The 17,684-nt window shown below is 41.5% G+C and overlaps 1 protein-coding gene across 4 annotated transcripts in view; it reads left to right on the top strand.

Annotated features, from left to right (window-relative positions):
* QRICH1 (glutamine rich 1) overlaps window positions 1–17,684 on the top strand; it is a 52,490-nt gene that overhangs the window by 22,571 nt on the left and 12,235 nt on the right. For all 4 annotated transcript variants that reach the window (XM_039228005.1, XM_039228004.1, XM_039228003.1 and 1 more), the window contains one exon: window positions 8,329–9,366. In XM_039228005.1, the coding sequence (XP_039083936.1) occupies window positions 8,329–9,366 (1,038 nt within the window). The remainder of the gene's footprint in view (window positions 1–8,328; window positions 9,367–17,684) is intronic.

A 17,684-nucleotide genomic window follows, 5' to 3' on the forward strand; every position in this document is an offset into this window, starting at 1 on the left:
GAACCGCGAGATCATGACCTAAGCGAAAGTCGGACGCTTAACCGACTAAGCCACCCAGGCGCCCCAGTCAGATGCTTAAGGACTGAGCCACCCAGGTGCCCTTATAGTAGTGTTTTTTTTTTTAATTTTTAAATGTTTTATTTCTTTCTGAGAGAGAGTGACAGCGTGAACAGGGGAGGGCCAGAGAGAGAGGGAGACACAGAATTCGAAACAGGCTCCAGGTTCTGAGCTGGTTGTCAGCACAGAGCCCGACGCAGGTCTTGATCCCACACACCGTGAGATCATGACCTGAGCCTAAGTCAGACACTTAACCAGCCGAGCCACCCAGGCACCCTTATAGTAGTGGTTCTCTTTTTTTTTTTTTTTTTAAATGTTTGTTTATTTTGAGAGACAGAGAGAACTAGCAGGGAGAGAGGGAGACACAGAATCTGAAATAGGCTCCAGGCTCTGAGCTGTCTGCGCAGAGCCCCACAAGGGCATCCTCGAATCCACAAATTGTGGGATCATGACCTGAGCTGAAGTCAGAGACTTAACTGACAGAGGCACTCAGGCCCCTCTAGTAGTGATTCTTAAAGGATGGTTCAGAATTGGTCATCTCCAGTACCTTTGCGGGGCTACTTAAAATCAAAGTGTTTTTATTAGAATACTGAGATGTTACTTGCCTTTTTCATTCTCATTTTCTCATGAATGTAGAGTGGAGTTTTTTAGATGCCACGTCTGATGTGCACAGCAGATTGAATGCAGAAGCAGATAGGTGAATCCAGCTGACTTCAATTAAGTCAGCTATTAAAGAAAGTTGTAAAAAAATGCAGCTCTTAGAAATTTTTTGCAAATACAGGCATACTTCAAAGATACTGCAAATTCAGTTCTAGACTTCGGCAGTAGTGTGAATATTGCAATAAAGTGAGTCAAATGACTTTTTTGGTTTCCCAGTGCATACAGAAGTTGTTTAAACTAGTCTATTAAGTATGCAACAGTATTATCTCTTAAAAAAGAATGTGCATGCCTTAATTTAAAAATAGTTTATTGATGAGGCACCTGGGTTGCTCTGTCATTTAAATGTCCAACTTTGCCTCAGGTCATAATCTCACAGTTTGTGAGTTCGAGCCCTGCATCAGACTCTGTGCTGACAGCTCAGAGCCTGGAGCCTGTTTCATATTCTGTGTCTGCCTCTCCCCTGCTCACACTCTGTCTCTCTCTGTCTCGCTCTCTAATATAAATAAAGACTAAAAAAAAAAGTAGTTTATTGTTGGGGGATCTGGGTGTTTCAGTGAGTTAAGCGTCTGACTCTTGGTTTCTCGCGTTTTGTGAGTTCGAGCCCTGTATTGGGATCTGTGCTGACAGAGCGGAACCTGCTTGGAATTCTCTTCTTCTCTGTTCCTCTCCCCTATGTGCTGTCTCTGTCTCTGTAGTTCAAAATAAATAAATAAACTTAAAAAAAATACTTCATTATTGCTAAAAAAAAATATATGCTAACCATCATCTGAGCTTTCACTGAGTCATAATCTTTTGCTGGTGGAGGGTCTTGCCTCATTGTTGATGGCTACTGACTGATCAGAGTGATAGTTGCTGAAGGTTGGGGTGGCTGTGGCAATTTCTTAAAATAAGACAATAGTGAAGTTTGCTACATCAGTTGGGTCTTCTTACCAGTGACTTCTCTGTAACATGCAATGCTGTTTGATAGCGTTTTACCCACAGTAGAACTTCTTTCAAAATTGTAGTCAGTCTTCTTAAACCCACTTGTTGCCTTATCACTTATGTTCATGTGATATTCTTCTTTTTTTTTTTTTTTTCAATTTTTTTTTTAATTTCTGAGAGAGAGAGACAGCATGAGCAGAGGAGGACCAGAGGGAGAGGGAGACACAGAATCTGAAACAGACTCCAGGCTCTGAGCTAGCTGTCAGCACAGAGCCTGACGCGGGGCTCGAACCCACGAACTATGAGATCATGACCTGAGCCAAGGTCGGATGTTTAACCCAGTGAGCCACCCAGGCGCCCCTATGTTCATGTGATATCCTTTGTTGTCATTTCAACAGTCTTTACAACATTGTCACCAGGTGTAGATTCCATCTCAAGAAACCACTTTCTTTGCTCATCCTTAATTAAGAAGCAATTCCTCATCCATTAAAGTTTTATCATGAGATTGTACCAATTCAATCACATCTTCAGGCTCCATATTCTAGTTCTTCTGTTCTTTCCACCGCATATACAGTTACTTTTTCCCCTGAAGTCTTGAACCCTTCAGAGTCATCTGTGAGGGTCAGAGTCAACTTCTTTTAGACTGTTAATGTTGATATTTTAATCTCTTTCCATGAATTATGAATATTGTTAATAGCATCTAGAACAGTGAATTCTTCCTAGAAGGATTTCAGTTTACTTTGCCCAGATGTTCAGAAGAATCACTCTTTATATTTAAAGCATTTGTAGTTTTACAAAATGTATTTTAAAAAAAAAATTTTTTTTAATGTTTTTTAAATTTATTTCTAGGAGAGAGAGAGAGGGAGACAGCATGAGCAGGGGTGGGTCAGAGAGAGAGGGAGACACAGAATCTGAAGCAGGCTCCAGGCTCTGAGCTGTCAGCACAGAGCCTGATGCGGGGCTCAAACCCACAAACCGCGAGATCATGACCTAAGCGAAAGTCAGACGCTTAACCGACTAAGCCACCCAGGCGCCCCAGAAAATTTATTTTTTTAAGGTTTTATTTAAGTTTATTTATTTTGAGAGTGTGTGCATGTATGGGGGAGGGGCAGAGACTCAAGAAGACTCTGCACTGTCAGAGCTGAGCCAAGTGTGGGGCTGCATCCCTCAAATCATGAGATAATGACCTGAACTGAAATTAAGAGTCACTTAACCAACTGAGCCACCCAGGTGCCCAAGATTTTATTTTTCAATAATCCCTACACCCAACGTGAGACTTGAACCTACAACCCCAAGATCAAGCAAGAGTAGCATGTTGCTTGGACTAAGCCAGCCAGGTGCCTGTACAAAAAAAAAATTTTTTTTAATTATAAAACTTTAAAGTCAAAATTACTCTTCGATCTTTGGACTACAGAGTGGATGTTCTATTCATAGGAATGAAAACAACAATAATCTCGTTATATATCTTCATTAGAACTGTTGGGTGACCACACACATTGTCATTGAGCAGTAATATTTTGAAAAGGACCATTTTTTTCTGAGCAGTAGGTCTCAACAATGGGCTTAAAATTAAAATACTTAGTAAGCCATGTGCTATCATCCTACAAGCAAAGTAAAATTAACATAAATCCTAGGGGCCTTAGCCCTAGGACCTTTGAAAAAATAAGTGAACATTAGTTTCAGTTGCATTAGCCCCTAACACAGTGTTAGCCTGTTCTTTGAGGCTTTGAGGCCAGGCATTGATTTATCCTCTGCAGCTATGAAAGTCTGAGATGGCATCTTCAAATATAAGTCTGTTTTATCTGTATTGAAAATCTGCTATTTTCATATAGCCACTTTCATTAATTATCTTAGCTAGACCTTCTGGATAACTTGCTGTAGCTTCCACATCATCACTTGCTGCTTCACATTGCACTTTTACATTACGGAGACAGCTTCTGAAACCTCATGAGCCAACCTCTGCTAGCTTCAAACTTTCCTTCTTCAGGTCCCTCACCTTTCTCTCAGCCTTTGTAGAATTGAAGAGAGTTGGGGTTTTGCTCTGAATTAGTCTCTGGCTGAAGGAAATGTGGCTGGTTTGATCTTCTATCCAAACCACTTAAACTTTCTCCTTTCAGCGATAATGTTTGTTGTTCTCCTTATTCATGTGTTCACTGGAGTAATAACACTTTTAATTTCCTTCAAGAAGTTTTCCTTTGCATTAACAGCTTGACTAACTTAGTCACAAGACACCTAGCTTTTGGCCTACCTTGACTTTTGACATGCCTTCCTTCCCAAGTTTAGTCATTTCTAGCTTTTGGAAATGACTTAGTTTCACTTAAACACCTAGAAGCTGCTGTTTTTAATTGGCCTGATTTCAATATTATTTTGTCTCTGGGACTAAGGAGGCCTATTGGAGTTGTTAGAACATGCACATTTATCGATTAAGTTTGCTGTGGTCTTATATCTGCAAGGTCCATTGGGCCCCAGTTAAAACAAGTAACTTAGTTACATCAAAGATCTCGACAGATCTATAAAAAACATAATGATGAAAGGGCCACCTGGGTGGGTTAGTTGGTTAAGCATCCAACTCTCTTGATTTCGGCCCAGGTCATGATCTCATGGTTTGTGAGTCCAAGCCCCAGGTCACGGCTTCGATTCTCTCCCTCTTTCTCTGCCCCTTCCCCACTGGCGCACACTCTGTCTCAAAATAAATAAACATTTAAATAAAAACCCATATTGTTTGGGGGAAGCACAATAAATCTAGGTATGCCTTTTCATAAGAATGTGTTATTTATGTTAACAAGATTGGTTTGTGGGATATCCTGGTTTTTTATGATGAGGTTTGCCACATAAACAGACTTTTTTTTTTTAATGTTTACTTATTTATTTTTGAGAGAGGGCTTGAGCAGGGGAGGGAGAAAGAGAGAGAGAGAGAGAGAGAGGGAATCCCAGGCAGGCTCTGCACGCTGTTAAGCACAGCCCAATGTGGCACTCAAACCAGTGAACCACAAGATCATGACCTCAGCCAAAACAAAGAGCCAGATGCTTAAGCAACTGAGCCACCCGGGTGCCCTAGTTTTAATTTCTAATAGTAAAAAGCAGTATCTATATCCATGTAAACAAAAGCTATAGGGGGTCCTCAATAATTTTTTGAGAGGATCTGAACCAAAAAAGCTTCTATAGTAGTTGGTTTCATAGTTTCCATAGTTTCCCTTATGTCCTTGATGTAAAGCACAGGTTCTAAACTTGAGCATATATCAGTCACCTGGAAGACTTAAGATAGATTGCTAGGACTGTTCCTCAGAGTTTCTGATTCAGTAGTTCTGAGATGAGACCTGCGAATTTGTATTTCTAACAAGTGCCTGGGTAATGATGCTCTTGGCCTGGAAGCTATATTTTGAGATTCCTTGTGTAAAGAAATAATGCTTATCAGACTCTTGATTTCAGCGCATTTCAGATTGTGGGATCAAGCCCCACATTGGGTTCCATGCTCTTACACGGAGCCTGATTGGGAGTCTAACTCTGCCTCTCCTCTGCTCACACCCTCTCTCTGAAAGTTTATAAAGAAGAAATAATGCTTATATGGAAGGAAAACTACTTTTTGAGCACCTACTATGCATTGGTAAATATTTTATGCTCATAACATAACAACTCTGTAGAGAGTTAGGTGTTCTCCACTTTATATTACATCTAAGGGGACTCACAGGAAAGTATAGCAGCAATTCAAATTCAAGTCTGACTTCAAGGTCTATTCTTTATATAACTTTGCTTATCTTTTTAATTACTAACGGCTTTACTGAGATCTAATTCTCATATAATTCACCTATTTAAAGTATACAATTTAGCAGTTTTTAGATCTCACAAAGTTCTACAACCATTAATTACATCAATTTTAGAACATTTTCTTCAACCCAAAAAAGAAAGCCTGTTCCCATTACCCTTTATATTTTCCCCCAAGCCTCTGCTCTTAGACAACCACCAGTCTACTTTATATTTTTATAGATGTGCCTAGTTTGGACATTCATATAAATGGAATCATAATATTTAGTCTTTTTGACTGACTTCCCTTAGCATAAGCAAAATGTTTTCTTTTTTTTTTCTTAATGTTTATTTGAGAGAGAGCAGGGGGCGGGAGCAGAAAGAGAGAGAGAGAGAGAAAATGTCCTAAGCAGGCTTCACATTGTCAGCATGGAACCTTACTCAAGTCTTGATTTCACGAATCATGAGATCAGGACCTGAGCCAAAATCAACAGTCAAATGCTTAACTGACTGAGCCACCTAGGCAGCCCTACCATACTGTTTTCAAGGTACATCTAGGATATATAAAAATTTCATTCCTTTTTGTTGCTAAATAATACTCTGTTGTATGGAAATACCAAATAATTTTTTAATTTGTCAGTTCATGAACATTTGGGCTGTTTCTACTTTTTAGTTATTATCAATAAGGCTACTATAAGCATTTGTATCCCAAGTTTTGTGTGGACATAGTTTTCATTCCTCTTAGGTATATACCAAGGAGTGAAATTGCTGGGTCTCGTGGGTTGTTTTTCATATGTTTGTCACAAGGTATGTTTGACCTTTTGAGGAACAGCTAGACTGTTTTCCAGAGCAGCTATACTAACTTTACACTCCTGCTGGCATATATGAGGTTTCCAATTTCTTCATATCTGTGTCAGCACTTGTTATTGTCGCTTCTTTTTTTTTTTTTTTTTAATATTTTATTTATTTCAGAGAGAGAGAGAGAGCATGAACAGGGGAGGGTCAGAAAGAGAGGGAGATACAGAATCTGAAACAAGCTCCAGGCTCTGAGCTTATTGTCAGCACAGAGCCTGATTCGGGGCTTGAACCCATGAACCATGAGATCATGACCTGAGCCGAAGTCGGATGCTTAACCAACTGAGCCACCCAGGCGCCCCTCTTTTTTTTTTTAATTATAGCCATCTTAATGGCTTTCAAGTGGCATCTTATGGTGGTTCTGATTGGCATTTCCTTGATAGCTAATGATGTTGAGCAACTTTTCGTAGGCTTATTGGCCATTTGCATGTCTTTGGAGAAATGTCTGTTCAGATCCTCTTTAATTTTTTTGCGTATGAAATAATGAAGAGATCCAACTTCATTGTTTTTATATGGATAGCCAGTTGTCCCAGCACCATATTTATTTTTGTGATGTGTCTCGTTCTTTTATTAGATAGATAAAATCGCTCATCTGTCTTCTTTTCTACCTTCCTACCAGTGTTTAGAGTTTAGATATGTGTGTCTGAAGAAAAAAACTTTTTTTCTTTTCTTAATTACAGACTATACAAGGCATCCTTTCATGCTGCTTTGTATGCTGAGGTAACAGCAGTAAGAAACGAACTACATTATCATCAGAAATGTGTGAAGGAGGATACAGTAACCTTCCTTAGATTAAATTATCAGGAATCTTGTGGGTTTGTTTATGCTTCTTTATTAAAGATATCTTATTTAAGAGGTGCCTGGTTGGCTTAGTCGCTTAAGTGTCTGACTTCGGCTCAGGTCACAATCTCGCAGTTCGTGAGTTCAAGCTCCGCATTGGGCTCTATGCTGACAACTCAGAGCCTGGAGCCTACTTCACATTCTGTCTCCGCCACTTGCACTCTGTCTCTCTCAAAAATAAACATTAAAGAAAAGATATCTTAATCATTTATCAGTGCCTACATTTTAACAGCAATATTGGGAGATCTCTCTAAATTCAAGAGTTTTTCTGTGGTGGGAGTAGTTTTTGATCCTGGGTTAAGAATTGCATGCCTGTAAAATGTACTTGTCTTGTTGACCTTTTAGAACATTGGTCCCCACAGTTTTTGTTTTTCTTTAACATATATATTTTTTATTATTTACTTATTTTTGAGAGAGAGAGACAGAGTGCTAGTGTGGTAGGGGCAGAGAGAGAAGGAGGCAGAATCTAATGCAGGCTCCAGGCTCTGAGCTGTCAGCAGGGAGCCTGATGCAGGGTTTGAACCCATGAACTGTGAGATCATGACCTGAGCCAAAGCCTGATGCTTAATTGACTGAGGCACCCAGGCGCCGTGGTCCCCACACTTTTTATTACCCCACAGATAAACTGTTTTTGACATACACCAAAATATATTTTTATAAACTATATACTTGAACTACTGTGCCAGTATGCAAAAACAAAGGGGCAGGGTCACACTTTAAAACAAGAATTAAAGCAGAAGCAGAAGTTCTGATATTTTCTTTTCTTTTCTTTTTTTAAATTAAGTTGTTGATTTTTTTTTTTAATGTTTTATTTATTTCTAGGAGAGAGAGAGAGAGACAGCGTGAGCAGGGGAGGGTCAGAGAGAGAGGGAGTCACAGGCTGAAACAGTCTCCAGGCTCTGAGCTGGCAGTCAGCACAGAGCCTGACGCAGGGCTCGAACCCACGAACCGTGAGATCATGACCTAAGCGAAAGTCGGACGCTTAACCGACTAAGCCACCCAGGCGCCCCAGTTCTGATATTTTCTTCAAAGATCCAAGTTGATAGTCTTGCTTGTTCTGGTAGCTAATTGTTACTCTGAATGCTGTGTGATGCATTCAGCATTGGTTTTGGGGGTTATGGTCTCCGAAGAAGCCTTGGGTATGACCGCCCCTCGTCCTCACATTACCTAGAGCCCCTCCCTGAGATCTCTTTGTTTTGGGGCTGAATTCTCAACGTTGTCTGGTTTACTTACTGGTCAATCTTGTCGCTGCAGGTACAGGTGCAGGTACAACAGTCTCCGCAGCAGGTCTCGGCTCAGCAGCTCTCCCCGCAGCTCACCGTTCACCAACCTGCTGAGCAGCCCATCCAGGTCCAGGTGCAGATCCAAGGCCAAGCACCACAGCCGGCAGCCCCCTCCATCCAGACCCCGTCTCTGCAGAGCCCCAGCCCCTCGCAGCTGCAGGCAGCCCAGATCCAGGTGCAACATGTGCAGGCGGCCCAGCAGATCCAGGCTGCAGAGATCCCAGAGGAGCACATCCCACATCAGCAGATCCAGGCTCAGCTGGTGGCCGGCCAGTCTCTTGCTGGGGGTCAGCAGATCCAAATCCAGACCGTGGGTGCCCTTTCCCCACCACCGTCTCAGCAGGGCTCACCCCGGGAAGGGGAGCGGCGGGTTGGCACAGCCAGTGTCCTCCAGCCAGTGAAGAAACGCAAAGTGGACATGCCCATCACTGTGTCCTATGCCATCTCAGGGCAGCCGGTGGCTACTGTGCTGGCCATTCCACAGGGCCAGCAGCAGAGTTATGTGTCTTTGAGGCCAGACTTACTGACAGTAGACAGTGCCCACCTGTATAGTGCCACTGGGACCATTACTAGCCCTACAGGAGAAACCTGGACCATCCCTGTTTACTCTGCCCAGCCCCGTGGGGATCCTCAGCAGCAGAGCATTACCCACATTGCCATTCCCCAGGAAGCCTACAATGCAGTTCACGTCAGTGGCTCACCCACGGCCCTGGCAGCTGTAAAGCTGGAGGATGACAAGGAGAAGATGGTGGGCACCACGTCTGTAGTGAAAAACTCCCATGAAGAGGTAGTGCAGACCCTTGCAAACTCTCTCTTTCCAGCACAGTTCATGAATGGCAACATCCACATTCCAGTGGCTGTGCAGGCTGTGGCAGGCACATACCAGAACACAGCTCAGACTGTCCATATATGGGACCCCCAGCAGCAGCCACAACAACAAACCCCCCAGGAACAGACACCGCCGCCGCCACCACAACAGCAGCAGCAGCAGCTCCAGGTTACTTGTTCAGTAAGTGAGACTTCTCTGTAGGGCAGCCTGCTTCCCCAGGGCCCAGGGCAACACAACTTTCCTGGCAACCTCCAGTGCCTCTGGCTTGTTTACTGCAATGTTGTTGGTCTTGCAATAGTATATGTTATTTATATTTTAGTTGAGATTGGGGAGGGGGAATAGAAGCAGCGGGTGAAGCTATGCAGTGAGCAGGAGTTCTGTCTTGGTACCTGGAGGTAGATGAAACGATCAATAACTGCTTTGGGGGTAGATGCCTTAGGTGCTTCTTTATAATCCCTTATGAGTAAAGTTCTGGGTAAAGACTAACGGGACATACCAAGTGTTAATCTGCATTTAATAAGCTGCTTTCTGCATTTTAAGTGAATGGATTTAGTGGAACCCTTGTAGTTTGCACTAGACTGTAAAGTCATCATAGCAGAGAGGCTGCGAAATTATTCCTATTTAGTTATCGTCTGTGGACACAGTGTAGGTGAATTAGATGATCTAAAATACTTTCCAGGGGGCCTGTTAAGAATGATAACCTTTGGGAGTGTCAGTTGCACCGCCATGGCAGTGTGATTTCCCAAAGGTAATTTTATGTTCCTTACCAATAGTCAGGCTTTGGTTAATTTTCTGTTATGGAAACTGTGTTGAGAAAAAAGATATTAACTTTTATTTTGAAATAATTTTAGATCTATAGAAAAGTTACGGAAATAGAACCCTGTTGAAATTTTAACTTTAAAATTGCTTGGCTCTTTTATGTTCTCTAAAACTTTTTAAGAATTAGAAGGATACCACAGAGGTATGGATAAATTTATTGCTTAAGACTGTTAGTAAACTTTAGGGACTCTGATCTCATGGGACTGCTGAAGGCATTGTATCTCAGGGACTCCTGGGAATGCACACAAGGGAGCTGGCACAAAGAGGGCACTGTTAGACCAGGGATCATACTCAAACTCAGGCCATACATAATTGGGTAAGCAAAGGCTGACCAAGAGGTTTCATAGGTAATGGTATATTAGCTTAAGTGACTTTGCTAAGGACTTATTAAATATCTAGCTGTCAGGTCGAGAAGTTGAACAAGACATAGATAGTCATTGCTTCATGTAGCTTCCAGTTCAGTTTTTGAGTAAGAATGTATGATTTCCATTTTCTGAATTCCTTATAAGGCAGCATCATCATGTGTGATGTTGTGTGCTCCACACACACACAAATAAACTTGGTTTTCAGAAAGTATCCTAGGTTAAAAAGTCAACAGAAGCTTCTTTGTGAAAAAAGTGGTGTTTGATCTCTAGTTTATAGGTTCAACAGACCAGAGTGGAGCAGCGTGAGTACAGAGCCAGGGATGGACCCAAGGGACGTGGCCTAGTGTAACATAAGAGGGGGACTATGGAAGAGAAGTTAGTATGGCGGCAAAGGATTTATCTTCCCAACGTGAAGAGTTGAGCTTGATCTGATCTGTCGTAGGAAGTTTTTCCAGAATCCTAAAAGTTTTGATAAGAATCAAGAATTAGATTGTAGAATTAATTGTACATAGGAGAGACCAGCCTGGAGTATTGTGATGTAGCTCTGCGCTCAACTTTTGCTCACCAGGAGGGAGGACGTCAGTCCTCTCAGCTTTCTTGGGCCTGATGGTCCAGTTTGCAAGTCAGGCCTCTTTTAATTCATTGGTCTCTATAGTTTGCACTCCTGGACCCTTCAGCAGAAGATCTTTTCTGGAGTTTAGTAGGCCTGTGTTCTTCAGGGGCAGTGTTTCCTTTGGGAAAGTCTTAATAGGAATGTATGTCAGGTATTACCAGAAAAGGAAAAATTGAGTAGAATACCCATCATGCAGGAAAGATGTGTCTGTCCATGTATACCACAAACATCCCTCTGCCCTCCTTGTTAGGCTTAGTGCTAGGTGCTGGGCAACAAATACGAATAGAGAGTCTCTGCTCTTGGAGTACTCACAGCCTGTGGGGAAAATAATTGTGATGTGAGTTGAACCCTAAGGAGAGCTAATGACAAAGTGTTGTGGTCCTTCACCTGCCATATACGTTATGTAAGTTTTCTTTTTTTTTTTAATAGGTTTATTTTTATTTTTTTATATTGTCAAGTTTGTTTCCATATAACACCTAGTGCTCATCCCCACAAGTGCCCTCCTCCATGCCCATCACCCTCCTTCCCCTTTCCCCCACCGCCAAATCAGCCCTCAGTTTGTTCTCAGCATTCAAGAGTCTCTCATGGTTTGCCTCCCTCCCTCTCTCCAACTATTTTTTCCCCTTGGCCTCCCCTATGGTCCTCTGTTGAGGTTTCTCCTGTTCCACTTATAAGTGAAAACATTTGGTATCTGTCTTTCTCTGCCTGACTTATTTCGCTCAGTATAACACCCTCAAATTCTATCCACGTTGCTACAAATGACCAGATTTCATTCTTTCTTATTGCCATGTAGTATTCCATTGTATACATATACCACATCATCTTGATCCATTCGTCCGTTGATGGACACTTAGGCTCTTTCCATGTTTTGGCTATTAACTGTTGAGGGTGCTGCTATGAACATTGGGGTACATGTGCCCCTATGCATCACTCCTGTATCCCTTGGGTAAATTCCTAGCCAGCGCTATTGCTGGGTCAGGGGAGTTCTATTAATTTTTTGAGGAACCTCCACACTGTTTTCCAGAGGGGCTGCACCAGTTTACATTCCCACCAACAGTGTAGGAGGGTGCCCATTTCTCCACATCCTCGCCAGCATCTGTAGTCTGATTTGTTCATTTTAGCCACTCTGACCGGTGTGAGGTGGTATCTTACTGTGGTTTTGATTTGTATTTCCCTGATGATGAGGGACGCTGAGCATCGTTTCATGTGTCTGTTGGCCGTCTGGATGTCCTCTTTGGAGAAGTGTCTGTTCATGTCTTCTGCCCATTTCTTCACTGGATTATTTGTTTTTCGGGTGTGGAGTTTGGTGAGTTCCTTATATATTTTAGATACTAGCCCTTTATCCGATATGTCATTTGCAGCTATCTTTTCCCATTCTGTCAGTTGCCTATTTTATTGATTGTTTCCTTTGCTGTGCAGAAGCTTTTTATCTTAATGAGGTCCCAGTAGTTCATTTTTTGCTCTTAATTTTCTTGCCTTTGGGGATGTGTCAAGTAAGAATTTGCTGCAGTTGAGATCAAGGAAGTTGTCTCCTGCTTTCTCTTGTAGGGTTTTGATAGTTTCCTGTCTCACATTCAGGTTCTTCATCCATTTTGAGTTTATTTTTGTGTATGGTGTAAGAAAGCCATCTAGATTCATTCGTTTGCACGTTGCTGTCCAGTTCTCGCAGCACCATCTGTTAAAGAGGCTGTCTTGTTTCCACTAGATACTCTTTCTGCTTTGTCAAAGATTAAGTGGCCATACATTTGTGGGTCCAATTCTGAGTTCTCTATTCTATTCCATTGGTCTATGTGTCTGTTTTTGTGCTAATACTATACTGTCTTGATGATTACAGCTTTGTAAGTAGAGGCTAAAGTCTGGGATTGTGACGCTTCCCATTTTGGTTTTCTTCTTCAATATTACTTTGGCTATTTGGGGTCTTTTGTGGTTCCATGCAAATTTTAGGATAGTTTGTTCTAGATCTGAGAAGAACGCTGGTGCAATTTTGATTGTGATTGCATTGAATGTGTAGATTGCTTTGGGTAGTAATGACATTTTAACATTTATTCTTCTGATCCATGAGCATGGAATGTTTTTTCAGTTTCCTTCATAAGTTTTCTATAGTTTTCATCATAGAGATCTTTTATATATTTGGTTAGGTTTATTCCTAGGTATTTTATGGTTTTTTGTGCTTTATGTAAGTTTTATCACCCATCTTTATAACCAGAGTTATGGTGAAACCTCTCTCCCTTGAGCTCATATCCACCTCTGTCTTTTGCCCCATTTCTCCACTCTGCTTTATTCTCAGAGTTCTCAAAAGCATTATCTGCACAAGCCAACTCTGCCTTCTAAAGGATTTTTTCCAATTTATGAATCGCTCTTGTTAAGGTTATTAGTGACCTGTCTTTGGCCAGATTTAAGAGGCATGTCTGTTTTTATCTCACAGCGACACATGAAACAACAGGCCATACCTGCCTTCCTTGAATTTTCTTCTGGTGTGGTTTTTCCTCCTACCCCTATTGGTTCTTTTTTCCTTCTCAGAAGAGTTTGCTGGTGCCCCTGTCTGAACCGTACATGTTTGTTGATGTTCTTCAGAGCTCAGTACTAGAGGCCTTTTCTCCCTAAGGGATTTCTATCCATGGCCATGGATTTTAGCACCCTCTAGATGGCTGGTGCCACTGAAGAGAATAGTCACTGATGCTATCTGCCAAGCACTGTGAGTGGTACACATATTAACTGATTTAATTCTCACATCAACTTCATGAGGTGTGTACTACTATCTGTTTACAGAGGAAGAAACTATGACACAGATTAAGCCAACAAGACCAGAGCCACGATTAGTATTTAGCAAAGTTAGGCTTTAGCCCTGGATAGACTGGCTCTGGAGCCCATGTCTTACATCCTGTACCCACTGACAGATCTACAGATCTTTATCTGTAGATGATGCCTTTCCCCTTAGAACCTTTCCCACACATCCAGCAGCCTATTTGTCATTTCCTTGGATTTACTGAAGGTATCTCAGCTTTTCATTAACATCACCTCTACCGCTGTCGAAACTTCTCTTGGAGTACCGGGCTGGCCTAGTTAGAAGAGCATGAAACTCTTGATCTTGGGGTCATGAGTTCGAGCCCCACGTTGGGTACAGAGTTTACTTAAAAATAGATAGATACAGATGCACTTGGGTGGCACAGTCGGTTAAGTGTTCGACTTTGGCTCAGGTCATGATCTCATGGCTCATGAGTTTGAACCCTATGTCGGGCTCTGTGCTCTGTACTGACAGCTTGGAGCGTGGAGCGCGCTTTGGATTCTGTCTCCCTCCGTCTCTCTGCCCCTCCCCTGATCACACTCTGGGTATGTATAAATAAATAAACAAACATTAAATTTTGAAAAAAGATACATATGTACATACATACATACATATCCTGTATGTATGAAACAAAAACTTGCCCTCTAAGAAACTGGTACCATCATCCACCCATATGTTTAAACCAGAAACCCAAGAATCATCCTTGAGTCTCCTTTCCCTTACTTTCATGGCCAATTCATCAAGAAGCCACTTTGGTTCTGCCACCACACCTCTCAGAATTTCTTAAATTCTCTCGACTGCCACCATCCTAGTCCTGGCCACCAGTACCTTGGCTCTTCAATTCGTTCTCCACAGATCAGCAAGAATACTTTCCTTAAAATGTAAGATTGTGTCACTTCTCAGCTTAAAATTCTCCAAGGACTCCATTATAAATAGGAAAACTCTACACCACAGTATAGAAGGTCCCACTTACATTAGTTTTCATCCTGGTTGGGATCACTACCACCCCTACCCACTGATAGACATTTAGATAGGTGTAGAAGAATTTTACTGTCAAGATGCTTGGGAATGTTACATTAGTGGGTGAAGGCACACAGTGAAGGGGACCTGTCTAAAAATCAGAACTAAAGTACTGCCCCACATACCCTGGCCCCCACCTACTTATCTAGTCAGACTCCTAGATTTGCAGCTTGGGTAGTAGATGGTGTTGCATTGAACAGGTAGGGAGGGAACTCTGAGGAGAATAGTTTTGGATGGGGAAGGTGCTGAGTTCTCTCTGTAGATACTAGTTTGAGGTGATTGGTTGCAAGATGTTCACTTGGAGACATACAATACTCCCTGGGTATATTAAGGGGATGTCTAGCTTGGAGGTGCATAGTTAGCAATCATTTCCACAAACATGGAAATCCAAAATGGAAAAGTGGTTAAGACTCACCAAGGAGATTGGTAGTTGAACTGGGAAGTATGTCTACAGTGGAGCTCCTGGGTTGACAAATATTTAAAAGCCTGGTAGTCATACTGCTTTATTTCCTTGTTTAATTATCTTATCAGAGTTAAGGAGAGTTTTGCTTTTATTCACTGATAAGCAGATTAATGTGTTGTATATAAATTATTTTTTGCCTTCAGTTTGAATAATTTCACATTGCTTAGCCCTTTCGGTAGGCCCTGGCATGATGAATTGCTCAAAAGAATTCAGAATATAGACAGATGAGTGAGACCCAAGAATTTGTCTTGGTATCTATGTTGCTCTGTCCTGCCCTATATCAGGATTGTGATTGAGGCTCATGGAAATTCTCTCTCTGCCCCTTTGTGTGCATGGCTTGGCTGTTAGACCATTGAGGATACGATGACTTCCTTTGGATGCAGGAAGGTAGAGTAGTGCCTCTTGTCTTCAAAAATGTCCTTAGGAAATAGAGCAATATTATTGAGAAGGAATATAGTGGGAGGGAAACCAACCTTATATATAGCTAGGGAAGCCATATAGATCCCTAAGTGTTAACCCTCTCATTTTACAGTGGCAGGAAAGAGAATGTAACTTGTTTATTGTACTTTTCCTAAAAAGAATGATTTTCACCCATGACTGGACACGAGAATCACGTGGGAGCTTTTAAAAGTACTGATGGCAGGCCCTCACCTTAGACCAGTTAAATCATAATCTGCAGGGATAAGGCCCAGGCATGGGTGTTTTCTAAAAGCAGCCCAGATGTGTTTTTTTGTTGTTTTTCTTTTTTTTTTTTTAATGTTTTATTTATATCTGAGAGACAGCATGAGCAGGGGAGGTTCAGAGAGAGAAGGAGATACAGAATCTGAAACAGGCTCCAGGCTCTGAGCTAGTTCTCAGCACAGAGCCTGATGCAGGGCTTGAACCCACGAACCATGAGATCATGACCTGAGCCGAAGTCGGACGCTTAACCAACTGAGCCACCCAGGCGCCCCCAGCTCAGATGTTTTTGAAGTGCACCCAAGAGTTTAATGGCCACTGCTCTGGATACTTGGTATTCAAATTGTGGTCTGCAAACCAGCTTCCTCACTTGGGAACTTGTTAGAAATGCATAATCTCAGCTTCCACCTGAGACCTTTCAAATCAGAATGTGCATTTTAATAAAATCCTTAAGTGATTTGTTCACACTTTTATAATTTGACAAGCCATGCTTTGGGCCAGTAGTTCTGAGAAAGGACTGAACATTAGAATTGCCTTTTTATGTGAGGTTTTTAAAACTAACCTGTTTAAGAAGATTCTCGGGCCTCAAGGCTTGTGCGCTTTGTCAACTGGTGCAGACCTATGGGAAAGCAGTTCGAGTGCCTTTACATTGGATTGGCTTTGGCTGTGCAGCACTGGTTGCTTCTGGTGGGATCATTGGCTATGCCAAAGCAGGTAGTGGCCGTCACTGGCTGCTGGGCTTCTTTTCTGTAGTTTAGCAGGCCTGGGTGCTTATCAGCTGTCTCAGGATCCAAGGAACATTGGGTTTTCCTAGCTACATCTGGAACCTTGGCTGCTATTATGAGAAAGATTCTGCCACTCTGGAAAATTTATGCCTGTGGGCTTAATTGCACGTCAGTTGCTGATGGTTGCCAAACTTAGAATTAGTGTGTTGAATAGACCCCAGAAGTAGTCCCAGAAGTAATAGTCGTGACCCAGCTTGGATTTATGAAGAATTTAAAAACTTCCACTATTTTTAATGTATTAAGAGAAGCAAGTGCAACATTTTCACATATTCTGACATTTTACTTAAAAAATAAATAAATAAAAATTTCAAAAATGATATCAAACTTTCCAGGAGAAGAAATCCTTCATTATCATTACAACCTTAAACAGGTGGGTGATATGTAACCCAAGAGCTTCGTAATTACAGTTTGATTCTTGTGTGTTGATGTTCTCTTTTCTTTCTGTATCTATTGGTAAAATCTCAAGAGGTAAAATGTTAGGTATCTATCTACTCCTGAAATCATTGTTGCACTATATGCTAACTAACGTGGATGTAAATTTTAAAAATAAATAAACGAATAATTAATAAAATAAAATAACAAAAAATGTTAGGTATCAACATTGGGGGCCCCAGAGCCCCATGTCCTACTCAGAACAGTATGAAAAGTATCTCTTAGGAGCTTTAGGGTTTCTGTTCTTTGGCTCATCTTACAGCACAGATCTACTTTGAAATTATGTTAAATGAAATATCAATAAAAATAAAGCTTACTGTAAATTAAAAACAAAAAAGATTGTGGGTTGGAGCCCAGATACTGTTTTTTGTAGTTCAGAAGTCCAGCCAGGGCTGAGAAGCACTGCAGTACCCTTAGCTGTCCCTGGGGTAAGGAGTAGAACTCCACAAAGTTTTTTGGAAGTAGAACAACAAGGAGAAGACAGATTTTTTTTTTTTTTTTTTTAATAAAAGAATCCAGGTAACGTTTTTCTAGCAGT

Source organism: Hyaena hyaena, unplaced genomic scaffold (genome assembly GCF_003009895.1).
Source record: "Hyaena hyaena isolate Hyena2069 unplaced genomic scaffold, ASM300989v1 scaffold_30, whole genome shotgun sequence".
In the NCBI taxonomy this organism is placed as follows: domain Eukaryota; kingdom Metazoa; phylum Chordata; class Mammalia; order Carnivora; family Hyaenidae; genus Hyaena; species Hyaena hyaena.